This window comes from Phalacrocorax carbo, chromosome 1, assembly GCF_963921805.1.
Source record: "Phalacrocorax carbo chromosome 1, bPhaCar2.1, whole genome shotgun sequence".
Taxonomy (NCBI): domain Eukaryota; kingdom Metazoa; phylum Chordata; class Aves; order Suliformes; family Phalacrocoracidae; genus Phalacrocorax; species Phalacrocorax carbo.
In genome coordinates this window covers 206,515,029-206,542,104 of record NC_087513.1, presented here as the reverse complement: position 1 = coordinate 206,542,104, position 27,076 = coordinate 206,515,029, and the positions used below count along the sequence as shown (strand labels likewise).

The window sequence follows — 27,076 nt, the reverse complement described above, 5'->3', positions numbered from 1 at the left end:
CGCTGAGATCGCCTGAGTAAGCGGGGGAATCACTAACCCCGTCTAAGCCATTCCTCGGCGAACGGCCTGACTGAAACCGAGAGCCCCGCTACAAGGCGAAAAACCACCCACAGATCTTTGCACCCCTGCGACGCTTTTATACTCGCCGCGTTCGGCCTCACCGGCCAGTCAACGCTTTCCCCAGCTCCCATTGGTCACCAGATGGCGGGGGCGGGGCTCAGGCACACCGGGAGGCGGGGAAGGCCGGCCGGTGGCGCATGCGTGTTGCCTTCAGCACGGAGTGCCGGGGTGTGTGGCGGTGAGCGGTGGGCGGAGCGCTCCGCATGCGCAGAGGGTGCTCGGTTTCGCGCTGTGGCGCTCCGTTTCCCGCCGCGCCTTCAGCCATTGGCCGTTCGGGGTGAGTGTCGAAGGTGACGCGGCGGTGGAGGCAGCCGTTGGCGGCGGCCGCGGCCGGGGAGCGGCGGGTGCGTGTGGGCGGCCTCGCCCGGGGGTCGCTCCCTTCTTTTCCCCGTCCCCTTCCTTTTCCCCGTCCCCTTCCTTTTCCCCGTCCCCTTCCTCTTCCCCGTCCCGCGCGGGGCCGCGGCGGCGTGGCTCTCTCCCGGGGCCGGATGGGGCCCGCTTCTCTTTCTCCTCCCTCCTCAGCTCGGGCCGCGCGCCCTTGTTACTTCCAAGCCCGCTGCCTCTCGCCGGCTCCGAGGGGCGCCCGTTGCTGGCTGCCCTGGGCGGGGGCGGAGGGTTGGCACTGCCTGCGGGAAGCCCGGTAGCGCAGCGTTCCCGGGGAAGGCTGGCTGGGGTTTAACTGTCGTGTATTTGCTGATCGCTTTGTCCTGCGGCGGAGGCTGTGCCCGCGTCGGCTACTTTACGGCGGCATTTGTCTCATCTGCTTTTGCTCTTATCCCTTAAGTGTTAGATCTAGACTTTGCATTGTTCATCCTCTAAATTTTCCTTTCTTGCGGGAGGGGAATGTACTTAATTATGTGTATTGATGAGCTGGATAAGGGAAGGCTAGCGGGAACCACGAGATTCTGTCCCTATTTATCCTGCAATGAACTTGGGATCCATTAGCTTAATAACCCTGTATCAGAAGTAACTTATGCGTAATTATTTCATTTTTACATCTCATCTGATTTCTTTAGAGTTCTCTAATTTTTTTTTTTATTTATGATACTGAAAAGAAATTTTTCCAGATGTAACACGTTCATTAAACTGTTAGTGCATTATGGATTGTTCACTAGTAACAAGCTTTTAAGTTTTAGAACCAAACAGTGACTTTTGAAAGTCTTTGGTTTGAGAGAGTATTTTCAGGGGTACACCTGTTTAAAGCCCAAATAAAGATTTGGGAGGCAGTTTTGGACTAGGCTGCATATCAGGCTGAAAAAGTCATTTATGGTTGTGCAGATGAAATTGTTCCCCATTTTCCTCACAATTATCAATCTGCAGAACCAGCAGATCCTGGTTCCACGGTAAAATCTACAGGGAAACACCATTTGAAAATGCTGGTTAAGAGAACTCGAACAAAAAATTGTCAGTGAGCAATTTCAGTGTTCTAGTGAAATGCTTGGCATGCAGACTGGTGTCAGAGTTTCACAGTCTTCAAGGCAGAAGACTGGACAGCAATCAAAAAATTAACAAACTCACTATCTTATAATTGTTATGAGAATATTTCAATGCAAATCACTTAAGTGACCAGCCTGCTTTAATGTGTGATGTGGTTTCCAGTGGTTTTTTTTATCTGTCTTCCCAGGACCCGAATGGTGTTCACTGTTCACTTTGCAGATGCACTTCTCTGGTCCACAGAGTAGAATGTTAATGTAATACTGTTGCAGAGTTTGCTACATAACATAGTAGTTCAGTACATTTTGTGACTGTGATAAAGGCAGTGCCAGTGTCGTTGAGTACAGTTGGAACAGCCGTGAACAGTTGTAGCTCAGGCTCCTAGATACCATGATAGATTTGTAAGATTATGGCAATACCTGTTTTAATAGCTTGTTTACCTATATAGTTTGTGCACAATTTCTGTTTTTCATGTTGTTCTCATAGAAGTTGATTATTCAGCATTTCCAAAGATGAAAAGGGAAGTTGCAAAAGTTGGGAAACTGAGGCTTAGTCCTAATGAAGAAACCATGCTTCTGAAAGAAGAATATGAAAGAAGAAGAAAACTGAGGCTACAGCAAGTATGTCTGTATTTTTGCACATTGTGTATTTCATTTAATGATGTAAACATAATTTAGGAAAATTAACTGAAATATTTATTTCATGTAAACTAAATTTCAGGGTCATAATAATATTGTATATTAGGTTTGTGTGTAGTTTGTGAATGATTTTCCTTTTTGTCTACTACTAAGTACATATTTTGCTTGTGATACCTCCTCTGTTGTTAGATTCACTTTGGCCTCTGTTCCAGAACCTCTGCTTCCCTGCCAGCTTCGTGGTATCCACCATTTTTATTTAGCTGTGAGCATGCTGTTGTCTCTCTTCTGCTGATGTGTCACTTGTGTAAGGATTCAAACCTCTTACAGTGTTCCAGGTATTTTCACAGTGATCAGGCAGAAGAAATAAGACAACTACTGCTAATACAGAACTTCACAGCCTTCCACTAGATGAACTGAATTGCTACAATATGTCATAGAATCATAGAATGGTTTGGGTTGGAAGGGGCATTAAAGATCATCTAGTTCCAACACCCCTGCCATGAGCAGGGACACCGTCCACTAGACCAGGTTGCTCAAAGCCCCATCCAGCCTGGCCTTGAACACTTGCAGGGATGGGGCATCCAAAACTTCTCTGGGGCAAGCTGTTCCAGGGCCTCACCACCTCCATAGCTCTAAATGCTTTACATACTGCTCCTTTCAGAATGTCTGAGTACCTTTGTGTTCTTCAGGACATCTGTTGATCATCTCATCTTTCTTCCATTTCTGTTCTTACGTTAGAATGCAGGACTATTTCTCCATTTCTCCTCTTACTCTATTCTTAGCCTTCCTCTGCTTTGTCCTACATTAGCTGTTCAGGTCTTTCACATCTTCAAATAATACACAACTTGAAGATATACTAATCTTTCGTGCCTCTTGGGCTTTTTTCTTGATATGTTTTTCTCTTTAACAAAGAGAGCTTTACTGACAAAGTGGAAAACAAAAACTTAGTAAACGGACTTTAATTTATCAGTGTAGTTGCTGATTTTCTTTAAACCATGTTGCATTGTAATAGGGGTCTTTAATAAATTATTCTGTTGTATTTTTGGAGGGAAGGATATTCCAAGCAGTATTTCCATTCTGTTTATCTGTTGTGTGTTGGTCTTTGGACTTCAACTGAAACATTTAACTAAGATTAAATTTAATTGTTTAAATAATTATTTTTGGAAAAATGTAACAGTAACTTTGAAGTGTTTTCTGAACAGAATGCTGATGGAACAGTAGATGAAATAGAAAGCTGAAATGAGGGTAGAGTATGTTGTGGAAAGATATTTTGAAAAAATGTTGTGCTTTTTTTAAGTTGCTGACAAAACATAAATGCTATTTCTACAGGTTAGAGAGCAACAGAAGTATATCGCCTTGCAGATAAGACAGAAAGTAAAGCAGAGGAGAGAAGAACAACTACATCAGTTAGAGGAGGCACTGAGAGCTGAATGGCAGAAAGCACAGGATCAAAAGATGAAAGCCTTAGAAAAACTGTATTTATCAAGCTTAAGAGCGATTGGTGAGGGTCACCGACAAGCCAAGGAGAACGTAAGTAGAACAGCTTAACATTGTTGTCAGGGAAATTCCTGATGTTCTAGAAGTACCAAGACTGTGATTTGGTTTTTTCACGTTCTTGATCTTGCAGTCCTAATACCTAAACTGACAGTTTTTTAAGAATGGAAACTTTTTAAGAATGTTTATGTACTTTTTTGCAGATATCTTTCCACAAGACCAAGATTAAATGGTCTAGCAGGCCCATCTGCCAAGGCTTTTGCTGCGCAAACTCTTAAAGTTATTTTGTTTATGTTAGATTGTACACATACATGATAGTGTATGATTGTACTTAACTAAATTGCACATGGTGAATCATTTGTCTCCAGTGTGCCGGTAATATAGTAACTTTTTTTCCTCTATTGTGTAACAGTATCTGTTCTGTGGTTAAGAAAATACACTTAACTTTTTTTTTTTCAGTGCTCAAGTGACATGGAAAGTTTTGGTAAGGGCTTCAAAGGCCATCGCCTAGACTGCAAACTGGTGTCACTTCTTACTCTGCACCTATAAACTATTTTCACTTTCTTAAAAATCCTATAACTTGTGTAGGCTCTCTTCTGAGAGATCATTGAGGTTGTTGGGTAGAAATTTTCCAGAGATATGACTCTGAACCAGGTTTATAGAAATCGGCAGTGCCACAAATTTCTTGCATGAATTTTGCAGACTAGCTGACCTGAATTGGTCAGGCTTTTTAACCCACGTCAGACGGCATTATACTTTTCCATATCTCAGTGTCACTAAATCAACTTCTTTGTAAAGTCCTTTCCGGTGCTAGGGTGGATGAGTTTGTGGAAAACTGTGGTACTGATGCCATAGGAACAGAGAACTAATCATAAAGAAATGTTGGTCTTGATACATGACTGTTGTAATTAATGACTGAAACGCAGTAACATGCTTTCTCTGTACAGTTTAGTCAGCATTTGCTGAAATGTGTAAGTATATTTATATTACCCTCTTTATCAAAGATGCAGAGAGAAGCTAAGGTTTCCACATCAATATTTGGTTACATTGGCTGAGGAGTGTGGCAAATTTGCTGCTGCTGGTGGTAGAGAAAAAGAGAATAAAGAAGATAGCAGAGAAGGAAAAGTTAATTTGAAATATCACACTGATAGTATGAGAAGTAAATAAAATCCTGTATTAAGTGCTTGCAATATTTTATTGTTAAGGAGCCTGACTTAGAAGCTCTGGCAAAGCAAGCAGAGGAAAGGAAACAAAGAGCAGAGAAGAGACATAGAAAGGCCCTGAAGGAGCAGAAGTACCAAAAAGAAAAATTACTTCATGAGCAAGCCCGGTATGCCTAGTTTCATTAAGCATAAAATGCATTTTACAGTGTCACAAGGTGAAAGGTAAAAATATTGATGCTTCTTGCATGGAGTTTTTTAATCTTGAAATTTTATGGGTTAGAGAATTAATGCTTGTGGACAAAGCTTGTGGACTTTGATAAGAATTGTAGTTTTAAAACCAAGACAAAAATGTCAAGTGTATGAGCTGGCCTTGTAGGCTCTCAGTGAGTGGGGTGCCTTTCATTTCTATATTGCTATTTTCAGTTTGGATTGCTGGTTGACAGCTCTTCAGTGACGTATGAAATGAAATGTTCTCAGGCCAGTTCCTGATGGAGAGTCACCCACTTGAAAAAAGGACCTATTGCATTTGTTGTGGTCTTCCTTCTCAGTGGTTTTTTTTAAAGCAGATTGGATTAAGCTTGAGCTGGCATGAAAAGTGAGCTGTGTACTCTTGGGGAGTACTTGTGCCTGAGTAGAGCTGAGACCTATTGGTTAAATACTTATTTTTTTCCACACTTGAGCAATTAGAATATGTTGACGTGATGCAGTGTTTTCTGAAAACTTCAGTGAAAAGCAGGTATTTTGCTTTGTTCTTTAGAAAAATGTGTATATTCATATTTTTACATTACTTCAAGAAATTAATTTTCCAGTGTTGCCTTCCAGTGTAAGTTCTGTTGAGTTTCAGTGTGCTTGCCCATCCCTATCTCCTACCCGTTCAATTCAGGTACATCTGAATATGTTTAATTTTAGGTTTGCCTTTTATTTTGTACAGTGCTGTAATTGTTGCTTGAATAATTTTCCTTCTCTTTTGTGTTTTTTTTTCCTGTTTTGTTTTGTTGTGTATTGTTTTTTTTTTCTTTTCCCCAAGACGAACAAACGCACGTAAACATGCTCTGGAAGTGGAAAGACAAAGAGCAGCCAAAGTTGCAAGCCTGCCACCTCCTCCACCACGTCCTCTTGAGGTATATATCCATGATGCGATAGTGATCACAGCTTCAGGGTACCTTATAATGTAATGATTTACTTATAGGTCTGACTTCTCACAACAGGATAGCTGAATTGCTGTTTACATACAAGGAGAGTTGTTCAGCAAAATTAAAATTATGTATTAGCAGACTCTTAGTACTAAGCTTTGGTATTTGTTTATTTGTGATCTCTGTTATGTGTGGATTTATTTTCTTGTCATCTGAGATCTTGTTTTTGTGGTTCATGTGTTTTTTAATCTTTGTCACGATCTCATTTTCATTTAATAGCCACAGTGGTATTAAACTCTACAATGATCTTTCTCAGCAGGTGCACACTACCTCAGCCTTCTGTAATAACGATCCACTAGTAGCGTTTTGTTTAGTTCTGTAATAAAGATAGTTCTACCTTTAAAAACCATATTTTTAATTCTATGCTGTATTCCTTTTAGGGGGCAACTTTGTACCTCCTTCATGTTTCTTGGATTTCAGAGAGATTGTGCACAGGCATAGAAGTTACTGTAGAATTGCAGATCTGAACTGCAGGAAGAACATGCATTTTTTCTTTGGAGTTAACTTTTAGTAAATTCAACAGGAGTATACTAGTCCTCGGAGCTAGTGAAGTTATCGGAGCTTTTCCCAGCTACATCCAGCATATTATGTGTAGGTTAGTGTGTTGGAGGATAGGGGTTTGGTACTGATGAATCTGAAGAAAGTGGGTAAGGTTTGACCTTCCCAGTTCAGAATGATTAGGAGTGCCTATATATTTTCATTTATATCCCTTAGTACCTACTTCTCTGTAGGTATCTTCGCTGGCTGCCCAAGGGTTTTCTTATTGTGGTAGTTCGCAGAATCACAGGTTGGAAGGGACCTCAGGGATCATCTAGTCCAACCTTTCTGGGAAGAGCAGAGTCTAAACAAGATGGCCCGGCACCCTGTCCAGATGACTCTTGAAGGTGTCCAACGTGGCTGAGTCAACCACTTCCCTGGGGAGATTATTTCAGTGGTTGACTGTGCTCAGTGTGAATAATTTCCCTCTCGCATCCAATCGGAATCTCCCCAAGAGCAACTTGTGTCCATTCCCCCTTGTCCTCTCCATGTGACTCTTTGCAAAAAGGGAGTCTCCATCTTCGTTGTAGCTGCCCCTTAAGTACTGGTACATGGTGATGAGATCCCCTCTGAGCCTCCTTTTCTCAAGGCTGAACAAACCCAGTTCTCCCAGCCTATCCTCATATGGCAGCTTCCCAATCCTTTGATCATCTTGGAGGCCCTTCTCTGGACCCCTTCCAGCCTGTCCACATCCTTTTTGTATAGAGGGGACCAGAACTGTACACAGTACTCCAGGTGTGGCCTGACAAGCGCTGAGTAGAGCAGGGTAATGACTTCTTTCTCTCTGCTGGTGATGCCCTTTTTGATGCAACCCAGCATCCTGTTGGCCTTCTTGGCCGCAGCAGCACATATTCGCTCATGTTGAGCTTCCTGTCCACCAGGACTCCCAGGTCCCTTTCCACAGAGCTGCTCTCCAGCCAGATGGATCCCAACCTGTGCTGCACTCCTGGATTATGTTTTCCCAGGTGGATGACCTTACACTTTTCCTTGTTGAAATTGATAAGGTTCTTGCTGGCCCACTCTTCCAGCCTATCCAGATCTCCCTGCAGAGCAGCTCTCCTTTCTGGAGTGTCTACTTCCCCACTCAACTTGGTGTCATCAGCAGCCTTCATCAGGCTACACTTGATGCCGTTATCCAGATCACTTATAAAGATATTGAATAACATTTGGCCCAATATCGATCCCTGGGGGACTCCACTTGTGACAGGTTGCCAGTTTGAGAAAGAGCTATTTACCACCACCCTTTGGGTGCGGCCTGGCAGCCAGTTCCCCACCCGCTGCACAGACCACTTGTCTAGGCCACAATACATCAATTTCTCCAGGAGGAGACTATGGGGGACTGTATCAAAGGCCTTGGAGAAGTCCACGTAGACAATGTCCACTGCCTGCCCCAGGTCAACCAGGCAAGTCACTTTGTCGTAGAAGGCCACCAGGTTTGTCAAGCACGATCTGCCCTTAATGAAGCCATGTTGGCTTTTCCCAATCACGTGCTTCATTTGACTTGTGATGGCCCCCAGGAGGATTTGTTCCATAACTTTCCCAGGGACTGAAGTAAGGCTGATGGGCCTATAGTTGCCTGGATCCTCCCTAGAGGCCTTCTTGTAGATAGGGGTACCATTTGCCTTCCTCCAGTCCTCTGGGACATCCCCCGTTCTCTGTGACTTCTCAAAGATTATGGAGAGTGGCCTTGCAATGATGTCAGCCAGCTCTCTCAGCACCCTTGGGTGGATGGTGTCAGGGCCCGTCGATTTGTGGGTGCCAAGCTCCTGTAGTAATTCATGTACTAACTCTTCCTTCACCAGTGGTGGGTCGGTGTTTGGTTCTCTTTGGTTTTCTTATTGTGGTAGTTGGATATGAGTGAGAATTAAAGCAAGCGTTGTAAGGGAGTAGTAAAGTTTGGGGTTATTTCTGGTGAAGTATATGCAATACTGGAATTTAAAACAGATGAAAGAAGGTACTGTGTGGTACAGTTCAGGTAAATTCAAACACTGCTGTTCTGCTCTACGTTGTTCAATGTGACATGTTCCTGGTGTATCTGCTGTGGAGCAGATGAAGGCTGTATCAGTTAAAACTTTTGACTCTTAATTTCCTGGTTTTCAGATGCTTGTGTTGCTCAGTTTGGCATTGCTGGAAAAGCATGAGATGCTGCAGCATTATGTTGCTTTCTATTAAAAAAAAAAAAGTTTCTAATTGGTGACCGAAAGTCAGCCACAGTTAACGTGCGTATTTGTAAATGGTGTAACAGCTAAGAAGATGCAGTACTGTATAACACTTTTCATCTAAACAGCCTCAGTAATGCATCCCTCTTTCCAGTTTACAAATGCAGATTTTCCTTCTTAGTTTTTAGTCTTTTCACCAGGACAGGTAAGAAGACTTTGTTCAGGCTCCCCCAGGTACAACTTCTGGTGCAATTGCATTTACAGTTGTTTTGGATGACAGGTCTGGGTCAGTACCCTGTTTAAGTATTGCAGGATTGTAACTTCTTTTCCTGAAACTCTACAATCTAATGCATTTCCACCCATGAACAAATGTCCTTTACTCACCTTTTCAGCAAACATGATTGTAGCTGTTTTTAGTAGAGTTTGCAAACATCTGGATTTTCTACAATATGTGGGTTTTGTTTCTTTAAAGAAGTCCATGCTCTTGTAATGGCAAATTGAATCAACAGTTCAGTAGACGTATTGGATTTTTGTCGAGGAAAGAGATTGCATTGCATTGTTTAACTATAGCACAGTGTGTCAGTTTGATACATGTGAAGTCTAGCTGACTTTGAGCCTTTTTCCTAGTTTTCATATCTGTATGGATTTTAATCCTTTAGTCATAGGCTGACGTTGCTGGGATGGCACAGGGTGAAAAATTAAGTTATTTTCTTGGAGAATGACTGGGTGCTGTGTACTGCATGGGGTAAATGCTAAGTAATTGAAAGATCAGAGATGATTAGAGCTGTGGTTTATTCCTAGTTCTGTATAGAGGGAGAAGACAAAAGATGTTAACTGTCAGTTTCAGGGCGGGGGAAATCTGGGGCTTTGTCTTGCAAATGCATTACTCAAAAGGCACTGGATTTGAATTGCTTGACTTTAAATCCTGTGAATTACAGCAAATTACAAGGTCATCTGCATAAGCATGCTTATTTTCTTGAACAATTTACATAATAAGGTTATTAAGCATAACTATAATCATAATCTGATGCTCTGTTGCAATAACAGTTGAATAAAATTTCATAAAATGGAGCTAGGGCAGTGTTCACTGCAGGATTGCTTAGAATATAAGAAACATTTTCTGAAGATGATCCTATTGTTACTTATTGCAAAAGAATTGTTTTTTACTCTAGATGTATTGTCACAATCAAGTTTAATTCTCAGAAGGATGGCTTTTAGGAATTGATGCCTTATTTAGTTAGCCCAACTGTTAAGTTACTTAATTGAAGTTAAACTGTAAACACCATTCTATTGACAAGTGTCACAGAGTTCTTGTGAACTTATTTTTTTTATATGATCTGTAAGATTTTATGTAATGAAAATACAACCTAAAAATGTTACTAGACTTGCTTGAGTATTCATAACATTTGTAGAGTTGTTTGGGGTTTTTTGTTTGGTTATTTTGGGTTTTTTGGGTTTTTTTTAATTTCATGATACATTGCTGCTCCAGTTTTGCCAGATTTGAGTGTAGAATTATTTACTTTTTTTTTTTTTAAAGAAAAAAACAAAAGTGGGGGGAGGGAGGAATTGTAAACCTCTTGATGGAAGTATGGATTGATTCTTAACTGCAGTGGTTTAATGTTACAAGTATTACTTTTTTCCAACCTAAATTGCTTTTGACATTAATTGGAAAATTGCATAATTCTCACATCTTCCCAGCTTTTGAATAAAACTCTGGAGATTTGATTGATTAAATGTAATTGTTAATTGCTGATCTGTTAGTGTTACATTTTCCTAAGTAATTCAGAAGACTGAGGTTTATTTATAGATTCTGAAAGTAACACAGTATAGGTCAAGCAGTCAGTGATCTGGCTAATGAGATTTAGGCGTGGGACTTCTCTGTTTTCAGAGCTATAGTCAGTATTTACAAGCATTTTGGTTAATGCTGTTACAATTACTATGATTTATTGATTAAGAAAGTTGGTAATTTTAAAACAGCATTATCACGTACAAATAAAAGTGAAAATCTTGATGGCAGCCTTTTATTTGTACATCTCTTTTTCCTTCTTCCTACTACAATAACATGCATTTGCTTAAGAACTATAAAATGGGCTACTGAAATTCTGTTGGTAAGGCTAAAACTAGTTGCAAATCATAGGATTTTAATTTAAAGACTTTCTACAGTCTTTATAAAATAGCAAGAGATAATAAATACAGAAATTTTGTATGCCTCATCTTACGTTGAGATAAATTTAAGATATTCCCAAGACTTAATACTGCTGTTTGTGAATGTGCATTTGTTTACGGTCATGTTAGTTTTAAACCACTCGGACTATGAAACTTGCTGGTTTAGTTAATGTGGATAAAAATCCTTTTTTAAGGAAAGTCTAGGAAAGAGGAAGCTGAGGGAAAATGAATGGAGCAGATGTTTGTAGTACCTGCCTTTGTACTTCTGAATGCTGCGTTACCTAACCTGTCTGCCTCACTACTGAGAACATCAGGCTGAGCCAAAGAAGAGGGAGGGGCTGGTTGCTTGGTGTTCAAACTCTTTCAGACAAGGGTTGAAATGTGGTAGTGTACCCAAAACTTGTCAAAAAAATCCTCTTTGTTATATGAATAGACACTTTTCAGTGAAGTTATGGAAAGCGGTCTTTTCTCTGGTCAGCTAATAAATTGGACATAATGGGTTCTGAGTTTTGTAAAGGAAGTCTGTACTTGAGAAGTGTTATTGTGCTGTTAGGTATGATTATACTGTGGATCTGTGGTTTCCCTGCTTTGAGGTGAATGTGACAGCTGTTGTAAGTGGGATTTGTATTAGTACATTAAACTCAAGTGCTTTTAAATTAAGGTAATGCTTTTGAAACGTGAAGGTAGAGCTCTCTGATGAATGTCAATTTGTATGGAGGAGTCTGCCTTAGGCTGTTAGATGCTCTCAGTTGTTAAGCCCTCTAGATCTGCCTTGTGCTGATGCGATTTATTAATTACTAAATGTATATAAAGTTTTAAACAGCAGTATTTTCAGGAGAGAATTTAGGGGGTGGTTTTCTTTTAATACTAATTTAAGTGTACAGATCACTTATATGCTGTTTAGTTGCTTCACTAAAGTTCCTGTTCTCTGATACAGCTGTACTTGTGCTTTTCTTCCTAGAATTTTGAAGTGAAGAAGACTCCTGCAGTGAAGCCCTACGGAGCTGACAACTTTTCTGTTACACGTTACCATATTTCTGAACCTTACGTGGACAGAGAAGTGGATGGAGAGCAGGTGATAAACTCCAAGTATTTGTGATACATGCTTCCATATATCTATCTTTGAATTGCGTACAGCATCCGGATATCACCAGTTCAGTTTTCTAGAACATTTTTAAAAATATGAACTTGTATAAAGCAGCCATCACAGAACTTACTAATCAGAATCTTAGATGGGGAAACTTACAAGGCCCGTTATGTGCTCAGTCACTTGTGGGATCACACCCGACAGTCTTTCCCACATGAACAGACCTCTGTAAGGAGGTGAGTTCACAAGACTGGCATAACATTAGGACACCCAAATCTTCTGCTTTGTGCCTTATGTTAAATAAATAGTTGCAGTTGCCCTACTTTTTTCTCTTCCCCTCTTTTAGCTATGTTTTCCCAGTCATTACCTCATATTTGTGTTCATCTGCTTGTGCAGTCGATGGTTTCAACTTGCCAAAATGGCAAAACTCTAATTTTGGGAAAAACAACAATGAATAGATTTTTGCCAAATGGAGAAGTTTACCATACACTCAGACAAAGGTCACAGTCAGATCTGAAGAGAGGAGGACTTGGAAAAGTGAGAGATGGAGCAAGAGCTTAGCTTTTAGAGCTGGTTTTTGAATTAAGGTAATGCTATTGAAAAGTTAACTAAACAGCAGTTTTGTTTATTAGTCATGTGAGACCCCAGTCTAAGCTCTTGTTCTGAATCAGCCTCTTTTAGACTAGAAAAGCACTCTCAATAAATTTGTTTTTGTGAATGTTTTCTTCAGTGCATTAATGAAGTTTTCATTCATGAAGTTTTAGGTTTTCTTAACATTTGAAGGACTAGGCCTAAGCAATAAGAGGTATGCTGTAGCTTGCTCAGCTTTGTAATGGAAAATTCCAGAATGTTAATCTTTGTAGCCTTACTTCTGTACAATGATTATTTTTTTTTAAATTTTCATGTGTCAGTAAGATTTTTCTTATTTAAAAATTGCAGATTGTTTCTGGTTTTGCAAATGAGAATGAAAACCTTCTGGATTTATTACACGTACCCCACTCCTTGTTCAAAACAAAACCATGAGGGTAGAAGTAGTCAATCTGAAATATCAGCTGTATTATTCATTTTACCTTGTATTGTAAGGAAAAATAACCACTCTGTTATAACAAATCATACAAATGATTGTTCCTGGTAGAGTTTGAAACTAAACACTTTGACACCTACACTTACGGAATATGTAAATACGTGGGGGTTGTCTTTTGTTTTTTTTCCCCGAAGGTAAAAAACTAGTTTGGTCCTGCTTGCAACCAAAAATTATGAACCTTCAAGGGTATTCATATGGCAGTGTATGTTTTCTTTTTAAGTGCTTTTGCTACAGATTTATTCATTTATTTATTGTTACATATGCTTTAAACTACCACAAAGAACTTCATGGACTAAACTATTGATTGACTGCCAGCCAGATGCTCGGTTAGCTGCTGAAGAAGAAGGGAAGCGTTTGGAGGAACTACACAGAGAGGCAGAGAGGGAGAGAAGAGAGCAGCTTGAAAAGGCACATCTCAGAGGAAGTCATGCGTTGAGGAAGGTCCATTTGGCTCAGGTAGGCAAAGTAGTTCTGCCTGTTTTTAAAGTCAAAATGACCAGTGTTGAGTAAGTTGTACACAGCTGATTAGTAAAGGAATTATAGTTACAGGAGGAAAATTGGTGGAGTAAACGGAGTTTTCAGAACGCGCTTGAAAACCATCAAACTTTTATTTTGGCTGACTGGAAGGAGGTAGAATGAAAGCACAGAGATTAAGACCAACTTTTAGAAGAACATCCTGTAATTTTTGTTATCTTCATGTTTGACCAGCTATTAACCAATTGGTAATAACAAAACAGTTTATCTTGAATCAGTGATGTTAGTTGGAGTTGATTATTCTGTGCTTCAAGGGAAAAAATTTAAAGAAGGCAACAATCTCTTTTTATTTTTGGAAAACTTCAAAGTTTTTACTTAACAGACTGAGGTTCTGTTACTGTATAATTCTGGAAATACTGCAATTGTTTCCTTTAAGAAGTAAAAACTGAACTATTGAGAAAGGTCTTTGTACCTGGATGTATGCTCTGAAATGTGTTTTATTGTCTGTTATCTTCACCAGTATTTTTGGAGACTAGAAATAGTAAAAGCTTCCTGTTTTTCATTTGAGATGATTGCCCCTGAATAAGTAACCTAAATAAAATGGGGAACTGTGGAAATATTACTGATGCTCATTAAGTAAACAGGAAAAGACCCCAACCAAACTTCAAATAAAGCTTTTTAAAAGTAGCTTTCATATATAGTTGTGATGTGCCAAGTGTATTTAGTTCACGTCTTAAAAAGTAGCAATTGCTGAAGTACATGCTGACAAAAGTGACTTCCCAAAGGAAGTACTCATTTACCTTATGAAATGGAAGATTTAATTCTGCTGAGGGAAGTTGGCCTACTTGTGACAGTCTGATCCTTTATTTAACATTAGATCTTCTAGGTAGTGTTGATGACTCTTGTGTTTAAAGGTCAGATAGAGCCTTTTCCTGAGGAAGTACCTTCTCCCTAGGCCAAAATTAAATTTAAACATTAATGATGAAACAAACTTCATGGTAACCAAATGGAAGTATTTTGTCTGTCCTGACATGTGGCTGTCTGAATGTGAACACTAAATGTTTGTTATCCCTTTTTTATTCTTGAAGGATAGGGAGAGGCTACTGAAAGAACTTGAGCAAATGCAGTATATGGATCGGATGCGCAGAAGACAGATTGTAGCACAGATGCCACCTCAGATTTTTGTGCCTGCATACAAACGCATGGAAATAAAAGAAGAATGGCAGAGAGAACTGGAGTTTGCATTTGAAGATATGTACAGTGAAGGCAGTAAGTAATTTGCTGGAGGTTGCCAAATCTGGTAGCCCAGTAGAGAGGCTGCTGCAGCTGCCTGTTCCCAGGTCCAGCTAGTGGCAAGGCTGTGTGTGTATTCACGGTAGGCACGCACACAAACAGGCTTTCCGTCTGCATAGACACAGCTGGCCACACAGGCCAACACAGAAAACACATCACTCAGTTAAACACAAACAGCACAAATGGCCTCATCCCGTTCAGTGCTCTGGCTGATCAGGATGAAGGCCTGTTAGTGGGATATATGTCTGTATATACAGTATGGATCCCTCCAGGTTGGTTTTAGACACTGAAGTCTACCCAGTAGCTGCCCCAGGCATCCCAGGTCTCCACCCATCACACTGTGGGTCCCCCAGTAACAGGTCCAGACACCCAGTCTATCCAGTAGTTCATCCTGGACCCTGTAGCCTTCCAGTTACTTTGCATGTCCACATATGCACTGGTAGCTCAAACATGTGCTATGGATCACTCAGTAAGTGGCTTTAGACACTGACTGCCTAGCAGCCAGCTCTCGATCCCTCATCTCCCAATTTGTTGGCTCCTGGGCATGTGAACCCCCAAGGCCTGCAGCTCCACCCTGGTTGTTGCCACACAGGCCCAGTTGGTTACGTGAATGTACACAGATGTGTGCGTGCTATGGATCCCTGCAGTAACTGACCTTAAATACTCAGTACACCCAGTAGCTGACCCTGGATCCTCTTGTCTCCCGGTGGTTTCTGAGATGCACGCACGTGTGCTGGCAGGTTTCTTAGTTGATCCTGAGGCCCTGTGGTCTCCCCTGTAGCTGGTATAGGTCTCCCGATCTCTCTAGTAGCCAACTTGCAGACCCCTGGCCTCTCCTGTATCCAGCCCAGTCTTAGAGCTGACTGATACCTAGGTCTTAAGCCTCTTCCTGTTCTTGCTGGCTAGTCTGGCTTGCAATTTGCTAGCCACTTCATGCTGATGCTCATACCCACATAACATGCCCTCATTCTGGTCTCTGCAGTTGGTGGCAGCACTCGAGACATGAGTGCCCCTGTGACTTCTAATCTCCACTCCAATTTCTGGCCCTCATATATCTCCATGCACCCATGTGCATACAAAACAGAGGGTTCCTCACCCAGGAAAACAGCTAGAAACGGAATTTAGAAGACAGGACAGACTCAGCACAGCGCATCACCAGACAAGTGTGCTGACTGGCCCCTTTTATCCCCTTATTCTTATACTTTTCCCCAGACTAACTTGGGCCTTTCCTTTCCCTGCCTTTTAGTTCCTCCCCTAAATATCTGAAATAAGTGTATAATCCCAAGATGACCTTCCCATGTGTCGCACACCCCTTGTAGGCAGTAAAGCCCCTCTGTCCGTAAGGTGATCCTGGGAGAACTGTTGACTTGTCTTCTGGGATTTCACACCTGGACCATGTGGTAAATCACTCTCTTGTGACAGCCCTTAGAGCAGCCAGGTCAGCATGTGCCTTTTCCCTGATGAGGTTACTAGGATCCTCCTGTGTATAATTGTTCCTGAGTGCTGCTTTTTGTGTAAAGATGAGCCTCTTATCACATCAACTTTTATTTTGAAAGGCATGTCTTATTCTAGTGGAAAATGCTGTAGAATTTGAGTCTTTTATTTTGGAAAAAAACCAGCTGCATTAAATCCATTGCAAACCAAGCTATTGATACTTGAACTTCTTAGTTGATGAGTGTAGTCTTGCAATCTTGTTTGCTTTTTATTCCAATTGTTGTTTTATGTGGTTGTGTTCTTTTAATTAGAAATTAAAGGAGACCTGATTTTGCAGTTTGAGCCACAACCTTTGCCAGCCCCTTCTGATACATGTCAGGATAATGATCTTGATATCTCTTTGGAGCAAGAATCTCCTTGTGATATTCAACAAGAGTCGGGACAGATGATAGAAGAGGACGTCCCCAATGAATCAGAAAGTAAAGCTTTTAAACTTTACATTTAATTTAAACTTTTTTAATGTAGAAGAGATTTAGTTTAATATACCAAATAAATTAACTTTAGTACTAAGATGTCTTAAGTACCAGAATTCCTTAATGCCTGTGAAGTATTTCAGTATCAAGTGGTTTATGAGGGTTATCATGGATGATAATACTCTAATGATTATGAATTTAAAAAGAAAATATGACTTCTTTTTCTAATATACTTCAGTTCATTAGTATACTGAGAATAATTTTTGATTGTTGTAAGAGCTCTGTTGTTAGTAGCCATAATTCCTGTATAATTAGTGTAAATTATGGGATGATGCTGGTATGTGAACTTAAATATTTTTCATTTTGTGTTTTTAAATATTTCGAAGTTAAAGCTTGACATTGTATGAAAGTCTATTTATTGGATGCCCTTTATGTTCAGGTTTGTGATTGAGTTGCTTCACATTGTGAGTAGGCTGCAACAGTTGGGTGTGTGCATACTCTTCGCTTGTGGCATGTACTGGATAACGTGATGTGAACCCAGGAGTGTGTTAGCGAACTCTGCTGCTTGGCCAAGCATTTCTGCCACATCCCTTTGCTGACACAATCTGGTTTTTGTCTGTGATGTGTTGTGTTGCCAATGCTAATATGAAGCAGGCAGGTGGGGGCATAGGACTGCTTATTTTTGCAATAGTACAGTCTAGGAGTAGTCGGACTGTGAAACACTACAACTAGCTTAGCCCTGCTTTTATGGCATGCAGAGACAGATTACTGCTTATTATTGTTAAGCTTTTAAAACTTGATAACATACCTGAGCTATTTTTCCAACTGTGTAAGCAATAAAAAAAAAAAAGAGTTTTTTCTGGTTTTATGATGTGAAGAAATGCATTACCCAAAACTCTTAACAGAATATATTCTTTATAGATTGTGAAGAAGCAAAACCTCACCAACCTCAGTCAAAACTTGCCTTAAAAAAATTGCTGAACAAGATTAGAAGCCAAAAACAGGAGTGGACATCAAAAACTGAGAAAGAGAGTCAAAGTGAAATTGAGACTATTGAATCAGGCACAATTACTAGCGAAGAGAGACCATTATGTGATTTAGAACTTAACTACGAGCAACAGAAAAATACCTTGTGTGAAGCCAAAGGTATGTAATTCATACTTGCATCAACATTTGTTGCGTAGGAGCAAAAAGACTTGTAAGGGTGAACTGTAACAGAACTGTTCAATGAATTTTCAGTGGGTGGTGGTTTGTCTGTTGCCAGAAAGTACCGTTCTCCTGTCTTTGCCTGCCATGCATTGCGGATTTCTTGAAACCACAAACAGGAGAGGTTTTTGCTCCTATGTCCAACTTGCCCGTTAAGATCTTGTGGAGGAGAGTTGTCCAAAATACCTTTATATCTTTTAAATCTCACCCAAACTGTTGTCACACTTGGTGTTTCTGTGCTTTAATAGGTGTTTGCCTCCAGGAGTAGAATTCACAGTGCAAAATTGCACATTGATGTTCTGTACCCGTTGAACGGGAAAAGCCAGATTGCTTCAGAGATTCACAGCTAGAAATGCATAACACAAGCATGAGCTGATGTGTCTGAAATCATGTATTTTTTTTCTTTTCTGCTTCTAGGCACCATTCTGAAAAGCCTCTTTGTAAAACTGGAATTTATAGCAATTAGACATTCCTTTTTGTTTGGTAGCCCAATTATTTTGGTGTTACTTTCTCTTTCTATCCTTTGCGCTCTTTTGGTTATGCTAGTGCTGAAGTTGGTAAACTTGTATGTTAAGTGGGATTTCTGAACTCTGTTAAAGTGGTTAAGTTGTGGTGGGTTTGGAGTTGGTTTTCGGGGTTTTTTTTTTTTTGCTTTCATAGGGTACTTGTTTTTTGCAAATGAGATTAAGTGCTATAGTTCAGTCATGTACATGATTACACCAGTGTAATTCCTAGGCATTGGAGAGTGCATCATGAGTGAAGACGTGCCTCTGGGGAAAAAGTGATGCTATTTGAAGCTGATAGTACTTGATGAAGACTTGCTTTTTGTGCAGTAGCCAAATGTTACATCATTGGCCCACAGAGTGCAAGTTTTATATACTTTTTGTTCTGAGAGGTTAATGTGTGACGTTTTATTCCTTAGGATGATCTTGCTATTAGGCTACCAAGTAATCTGGGTAGAAGCAATTTTCAATCCTGTTGGAGCTGAGCCATTACTGTATATTCAAGAAAGACACATGATAAAGGGTCGTTAAATGTTTAAATAATACAAAAAACTGATTTTTCCATTTTTATGGAGACAGGCAGAGTAGTGGGACGGAGATGGTAATCTTTTCAAGAGCAGCTTATGGGTTTTGTTTAGAGAGATTGCAAAACTGTAAAGCAAGATAGAAAGGAAGATCCAAGGCCCTTTCTGACTGTGATTACAGTTAAATAACATGTATATTTTAGACTCTGTGGAAGTGTTGGAAAACACAGCTGCAGCTGAAAATTCAGTTCTAATCCATCCTCAAGAACAAGCAGCTAAAATTAGAATGGAAGAGGAGAGACAAAAGTGGGTAAGTGTGTGTACTTACGCCTATCTCATTTATGGTGTATAAATGATTTACAGAGGGCTTTAAAATGCTTCAGGTTGTACAGCAGCTATAGATCCTTTTAACATGCTTGTAACACTTCTGCTGTAACATTTGCTATAGTTAGCCTCTGTGTATTAACTTTTTAAAAATTATTAAGCTCTAGCTGGAATTTAGAGTAGAGTAGAAAAACAGTTTCTTAAAACCTAAAAAGTGCTGTAGGCAAGGGATGCTGCCCTATGATTAAATGAGAATCCCAATTGTAGATTAACACCTTTGCTTTAGGGGAATGTAGTCAACAATACACAACTCTGAAAACTTTACTAATGCTGTGTAATAACACAGCAAGGTCTGTGGGATTGTGTTTAGAGTGACAGGAACAGTTTACAAACCTTGAGTATCTTGTTTGGGTTTTGGGGGTGGTGTCTTAAATTAACTAGGAAACAAACGCAGAAAGACTTCTGTGTTTATGGGAATGCTACATCTATTATATTAGAAAATATACATTTGTATATTACTTCATTATATGTATTGTGTATACATTTAATTATGTTTTAATTTTTGTTGTATCCTTACAGACCTACCAGTTATTATGTGATGGTTTATTTAAAAAAAAAAAAAAGTTTAAATTTGGGCCTTAGTGCAGCCTTAAATTGTAGAGTTAAAGTTCAGAATTCAGGAAACAAAGTTTGACAAAATAAATTTGGTGGGTTTTTTTTTTTTTAGGGAAAAAAAACCCTAGCAGATGCTCTGAAGGTGTGGTTAGTTTAACACTCATTTTGTCCCACTTTGCACCTGCCCAGGTGTATATTGCTATGTCCACATTACCTGTTCTCAGGTTGCTCTTCCTGACATCCCTGTTCAGACTGTCTCATTAAAGGCTGCTGTCCACTTCATCTTTGCCAGTATTTTGAGATTGTTCTTTGCTCCATTCTAAAAGTATATATGCTGTTGGTACACATGGATCTAAGTGATTTGTAGCTGATAGGTACATGGAAAGAGAATAAAGATAAACAAGCCGCTTCAGAGATTTATGGAGTGCTCTTAAAATGGTTATACATTAGCTATTTCAGAAGTTTTGTAAGGCTTGAATTAACATTTAAATGTGTTGAACTCTTGATGAAAAGCTCTATAAAATGCAAAGTAGATTTCTGAATTCAATTTAAGAAAAGGACTTCTTTTGCAGTCTCTGGAAAATGATAATGTATCTTGAATGGTTAGAATGTGATTTTATCCATTCTATTAATTTGAGAACAGATAATAATGCAATAGTAAATGTATTCAGGGACTATTAGAAATATCTAGCCAGTAAAATAAAATTATTCTTCTAAGCTTCGGGACTGTTTTAAAAGCCCACTTGCAATTCAGAAATGCCCGTCACAAGCAATAAAATTTCTGCTGTAAGTTGCAACAAAGTTTTGTGTGTGGTGGTATGTGTGAGGGGTCTTTGATTTCTTTGTCATTCAGTTGTGGAGGTTCACCCTTGTTTTTCTTCTCAATAGAATGAGCAAATAGAGCAACAGAAACAGGAACAGCTGGCCTTGCTTAAACAAATTGAAGAAGAGAGAGCACGTTTGGAGGCTGATTTTCTGAAGATCCAAATGCAAACCTGTGTGGAAGAGGCTAAGAAAAAAAAAAAGGAGGAAGAGCAAGGTCAGCTGGTACAAAGCCACAGTGTTCCTGCTACAGATCAGGAGAATAAAGTGGAACATGAGGTGAAGAATTGTAGAAAACTATGTGTAATTTTTAAATTATCCTTATTATAAAAATCAAGAGCACCATTTGCCAATTTAAAATTATATCAATCAAGACAATCAATCAATTCTTATTTCTTAGGCTATGAATCAGAAGTTTGTACACCTAAAAGCTTCTTTTTGTCTAATGTAGAAGCTTGTATTTCACATGATATCACTGGACTTTGAATATTGGTTTGTCTTTGCATAGTCCCAGGGATGGCATGTCCAATGACTATGCAAAGACAAAATACTTGTTTAATATAACATAAAATAACTTACATACCTGTTAGTAGAATCTGATTAGTCATCTAATGACTATGCGTGTACATGTAACCTTTTTCAAGAAGAAAAAATCTTGGGAGGAAAAAAAAGACAAAAACACCCAGCTCTACGTTTTTGTCTGTCTAAATCTTAAACAGTGACTTAAAGGAGAGGAATTTATTGAGGATGTTGAAGGAAAGTAATCTCTTTTTTTTATCTTGACTCATTTGCACAACCTATACTCTTCTGAGAATCGGATTGCCTTGAAAGTGCAGCTCTGGTGGATCATTGCTCCCCGAGTTTGCTACTGGGTGCATTTACCTCTTTGAGCTAAGCTGCTGTAAGCACCATTGACTTTGACAGTGTATGCTCAACTTGCCAAGAGAGACTGTAGCGGTAGGCCATCTGTTCCAGAAGCTGCTTTAGCTTCATTGCCTGAGGCTGAAATCTCACAGACTTTGAACAGTGGTATAGAGTGGCTTCTGTAAACTTAGGAGAAAGAACGTACCGCTTAAGGTTGTTGCTTTAATAGTTTTCTGTGAGTTATTCGTATATGTGCATCTAAAATGATTCTATTTTGTTTAGAGTGGAAATACTACAGTATCAGAATCCAGAAGTCCTAGAGAAGACAGCCATTTACAGATGATTCGTAATTATCAACAACGTCTTCTACAGCAAAATAGGTGAATTCCTTTACGAAATGGAGGTTTGAGTTGCCTGTTTCAAAATAATTTGAATTGCTTTGATTATTGAAATTTATGTTTATCTTTGCACCACTCTGGAAAGATTCATGTTTTCGTTCTGCTCAGGCTGCACAAACAGACCATTGCAGAAGCTGGAAAGTGTCTGCAGGAGTATCAGAATAAATTGAAGCAAAGACACTTGTCTACTTCTATAATACCTCTGAGCTCTGCGGAGACAAAATCAATTAATTTAAAGCCTGTCTCAAAACCACCTCTACAGAGGCAAGGAGTGCAACCAACACAATACCCATCATCTGAACAAGTTCATGCACAAGAGATTGTGTGGTCGCTACCTGTGTTTTCAGGAACATTGCGTATGTTGGAAAAGCCATCTTCACAGAAACATGAAGAGCAAATACACAGCGTGTGTCCTGGCAGACATGTGCAGTTCTTAGAAGCATCGGAATTGAAGCATGGAGAGTTTTGCTTGCCATGTGGCTGTGCCTCTCAGGAACAAGTGGGAATGTTGGAAACCTCCAATAATCTCAGAGAACCGTCTCAGTTCCAGTTGCCATCAGGGTTAGTCATGAAAGATGTCACTCCAGTAAGAATGCAACCGGAAGCACGTGTACAACATGTTAGATTTGTTTTGCCTGCAGAAGTTTCCTCTGAGCCTTCAGAAACAGTACACTTCAAAGAGTCCTCTCAGAAGATGTCTAGCCATCAAACAGAGACAGAAGATGAAGAGCCTCCACTTAAGATGCCCCTTGTGCCAGCAACAAAGGCATCTCATATAGTTCAAGCAGCCTCACCTGATTCTTCGGTGTATCTGCAGGGATCTCCAGAGGGCATCATCCAAACAAGCCTTTGTCAACCACTCAATCTTTCTGAACACACGACTTTATCTCATGAAGAATCTAAAGCCCAGAGTGTTGAGGAATTCTTGATATCAAAAACAGGAGATGCATCTTCGTTACATTATTCTAGTATACTGAATTTAAGGGACAGAGTGTTGGCCTCATCAGAAAGCATCCAAGCTCAGCAAAAGTATTTGAAAGAATTGCAAGAGCAGATAGATGCACAAAGAGCAGCTCTTCTTTCTAGACAGAAAATACAAGAACAATTACTTTTACAGAAGCAGGATAAATTGAAGGAACAGATGCAGAGACAGCAAGAGGCTTTGAAAGGATTTCTGAACAAGCAGGTAAGCTTTATGTATGCTTCGCATGGTGAGTCAACTAGTAGGTGATCAAACTTGAGTGAATGCTACCAATTAGCAAAGTATCCCATGGAGTGTTGGTAGTTTTAGGTGATTTACCATAATGAAAATTTTAATTGGGACTTGTGATTTGTAATCAGTAGTTCTTTCCTCTAAGCCCCGAGAGCTCCGTTTTGTTCAGTCTAGCAGAAATAGTATGAACTTCTGTGCATGGTCTCTGAACATAATGCCTATTGAAATAGCTGAAACATCTGCAGGTATGGCTTTCTTCAGCTCTAGAAATGCAGCTGTATGTGTAGAACAGTTCTTTATTAAAAATACTTAAGCAGTACCTCGAACGATGTAATAAGCACTTTTGAATAGGTTGTTTCTTGAAGTTTGTCTTTTTGTGTGTTCAAGTTAAGAAATTGGTTTGTCAGCTGCACTCTTGTCTTGTAACTTCGCTTGTTTCTGGGTTACAGAAGAAAAATCCAAGTTTATTTTTTAGTTTCTAAAGAAGCTCCTTCCCCCCTATGTTTGGATTTTTTCATGTGGGTTTGTTTTTTTTTTTTAAAAGGAAGCCATCTTAGAAAAATAACTGTTGCCTAGAGTCCTCATCTCTTGCTTTTGCAGTCTCCAAACAGCTAAAATGCCTGAATTCAGGAGCTGAAAAACTAAATCCAGACTTTTCAGGAATTGTTCCTTTGAAAACTGCTGAGTATTCTAGTCTCATCTAACAAAGGCCTTGAAAATGTAAATAATTATGTTTTAGCACATTAGGTTTGTAGAACTAAATAAAATACCTGTATGTCCAAATATTTCTGTAAGCTAAGCCAGTCTGTGCAGGTGGCCCACAAGACGCCAGTCCCTGCGCAGTGGTTGCTGCCCCCCAGCCAACTCCCCCAGTTTATATACTGAGCATGACGTCATATGGTATGGAATATCCCCTTGGCCAGTTTGGATCAGCTGTCTGGGCTGCCGCTTCCCCTCCTGACTTCTTGTGCGCCCGGCAGAGCATGGGAAGCTGAAAAGCTCTTGACTAGAGTGAGCACTACCTATCAACAACAAAAACATCTGTGTGTTATCAACACTATTCTCACCCTAAATCCAAAACACAGCACTTTACCAGATACTAGGAAGAAAATTAACGCTATTCCAGCCAAAACCAGGACACTTTCATACTTGAACTACTTTCTCAAAGTGCTCAGTATTGTCCTGCGTGGAATACACACACAAGAAAATGCTGGTTTGATAAATGAATATAAATATAATCATATACACAGTTGATTTGACCACCACCCCTCCCCCAAGGTGAGAGATATCTGCACAAATGAAGAGATGACAGAGGCACAGAAGCCTGACTGGATTAATAGGACTGACTTTTTCCAAGTCTCAGAAAACCACCAGCAAGAGAAGTGTGTCAGGAGTAAATTTCATGGAAGTAAAACGATTTCACAGTGCATTGGTCCAGCTGAGCAAACTGGTAAGGCTGGATAGTATTTTTCATTATTTTTAACCTTTTGCTGCTGAGATGGAGTTCTCTTCCATCTCCAGAAGTTAATCTGAGATATTAACATGCAAAACTTTGTTTTACAGAACAGTCTGAGAGAGCTCTATGTAGAGAACAGAAATGGAGATCTTCTAAACCACCTGTGGCAAAAGTAAAGTTAGGGCTTGATTTGGAACAACATGAACTTAGTGTTATACCAGAGGTAGATACACCGAAGAGTTGCAGCATTTCTTTTGCAGGTAAAATAGATATATGTGTGTGTGTATATATATATATGCACATAAAACATAATATTTTATATGTGTATATAATAAGTGTGGCTGTTCCTGAGAAATACAGATTGGATGAAATTAATAATTTCTGAAGAGCCTTTGAGATTATTTCATATTAAATAATGGCTGATACTGTTGCCTATTTTTAAGGTAAAAGAGGAAAAACCAGGAAAAACCAATGCTAGCAAAGTGAGTTATAGTTAAGAAGAGCTTATCCTGCCAAGGTCTGTCTAGAAAAACATAATCAAAACAAAAATTCATGAAGACAAGAAAATTCACCATAATTCCATGACTTAAGTTCCCTCTTGATTTTTTTTTTGGGCAGAGTCTGTGTTAATAGACAACTGTACAATGATTGTAAAAAGAACCATCAGAGCTGATGGAAGGCATTTAACAGTTTAGCTTTTGAGTGTACGAAGAAAGTGAGTGTGAAATCTTTTAAGTGAGGAGTTAGTATCAACAGAAATTTTTAGACCATCTTTTTAGTTTTTTTCAGTTGTAAAAAACTTTGTAGAATTTTCAGAGGTTCATCTTGATTCATCTTGGCATTTATCTTGGGCAACATAATGAAATAATGAAACAGCTGATATGGTTCATTTTTTAAAGTAATTAATGCTAGCCAGCATCAGTTTATGCAGAATAATTCTTGTTGGACCAATTTGGTGTCTTGCTTAGACAACAAATTTTGTTGGTGAAGGTTTTGGTAGAAGAATATATCCTCAAAAGTACTTGATCTAGTGATACACATCTTAATTTAAAAAAAAAAAAAAAAGATTAAAACCCAAAATACATACCAAAAAAGTCTTATTATTATCCAGTGGAATTCTAGAGTAAGGAATGCTCATTTGCTCTGTAATCCCATTATGATCCACAGGTGATTTATTCCTGTATTATCTAACCATTGGTCATGGTAGGTAGTAAAAAGTTGAACTTGATTCTTTTATTGGATTGGGTGGCCAAAAAGGGCTGTTGTGTGGAGTGGGCTGGGGAGAAAAGAAACCTTTAAGCCAGAGCAGAGAAGTTAAATTGCCTCTGGATTTGGAAAAATTACTGAAGGTTCTGGTGAATTTGCTATGTGGAAAAATTTGTTTGGATTATTTTGGAAGAAATATTTCAGTTGAGTTAGGAACTATTTTTTGAGAACTATGACCTGTACAGTCTTTCAACCTCTAAAATCCATACACTGTGTAATACAAAGTTTTTTACTGACCTGAGGTAGCTAACTTTGTTAAAATGGAGCACTGTATGAATTCAGCAGGTTATTTCTGTAGAATAGAACGGGCGTTTCAATGTTTTTCATGAAGTGCAAAACACTATTTCTATACCTAAGCCGATTACAAATGTTTTAAATTCAGATAAAACAGATTCTGTTGGTGGAGAATCTCCCATTTCGACCACTGGGGAGTTTGCATTTGTGAAACGTTACAGTCATGCTCTTCATGAAGAAGGCAGGTTTCCTTCAAGCATAACAACCTACGAGGAACAGACTTCTAATGGAAGTCCAAGGCAAAGTAAACAGTCAAGCAGATTATTACAGGAGGTGCTGATGACTACTGCTGAAAATTCATATGATTCAGGTGGGGAAATCCTCTTCCTTCAAGGAATTACGTGAATACTGTTTAGCACTGCTAATTTTACTGCTATTTATTGTAGCCTATGACCTGACCTGTTAATGAAGATGCAGTGCTATTTAAATAATGTTAATTTTAAGTGTAAAAAAGGGTGTTTCAATAAGCATGTGCCTCAGAATGACTGAGTTTTTATGGTTTTTTTTTTTGTGGTCCATTATCATTCTAGTAACAGAAGACCAGACTGCAATAAACTTCATTGCGAATCAACAGTTTCTCATCCAAGGCATGCGCTTTCTATCTGTACCTTGTAGAACTGTCTGTAAAGAAACTTCTTTTGCATTACCTGATTGCCCTGCCCTTACCAGCAGAATCCCATGCATGCACAGGGAGCAAACTGCTGCTATAGGAAGCTGCAGTCTGTCTTCCTCCTGAGGGAGGTATCTTCTTCCCAGACGGCGGGGTGTTCAGGTTTGCAGCTTCACAGGGGGAACGTGTTTTGAGCAGACGGGTGGTGTGCCTTGTTCAGTACCCAGCGATT

At 39.5% G+C, this 27,076-nt stretch overlaps 1 protein-coding gene across 5 annotated transcripts in view; it reads left to right on the top strand.

Moving 5' to 3' along the window:
• The first annotated feature begins 357 nt into the window (after positions 1–357).
• Positions 358–27,076, top strand: part of CEP295 (centrosomal protein 295) — a 45,194-nt gene continuing 18,475 nt past the window's right edge. For 2 of the 5 annotated variants that reach the window (XM_064441367.1, XM_064441364.1), the window contains exons 1-17: positions 772–1,097; positions 2,041–2,174; positions 3,522–3,722; positions 4,892–5,016; positions 5,877–5,970; positions 11,866–11,979; positions 13,391–13,531; positions 14,638–14,818; positions 16,588–16,755; positions 17,671–17,895; positions 19,186–19,292; positions 20,810–21,022; positions 21,890–21,987; positions 22,114–23,191; positions 24,497–24,668; positions 24,782–24,934; positions 26,323–26,544. In XM_064441367.1, coding sequence (XP_064297437.1) covers positions 1,094–1,097; positions 2,041–2,174; positions 3,522–3,722; positions 4,892–5,016; positions 5,877–5,970; positions 11,866–11,979; positions 13,391–13,531; positions 14,638–14,818; positions 16,588–16,755; positions 17,671–17,895; positions 19,186–19,292; positions 20,810–21,022; positions 21,890–21,987; positions 22,114–23,191; positions 24,497–24,668; positions 24,782–24,934; positions 26,323–26,544 — 3,430 coding nt within the window. In that variant the 5' untranslated portion in view covers positions 772–1,093. The other 3 variants (XM_064441368.1, XM_064441366.1, XM_064441365.1) reach the window with 3 other exon arrangements.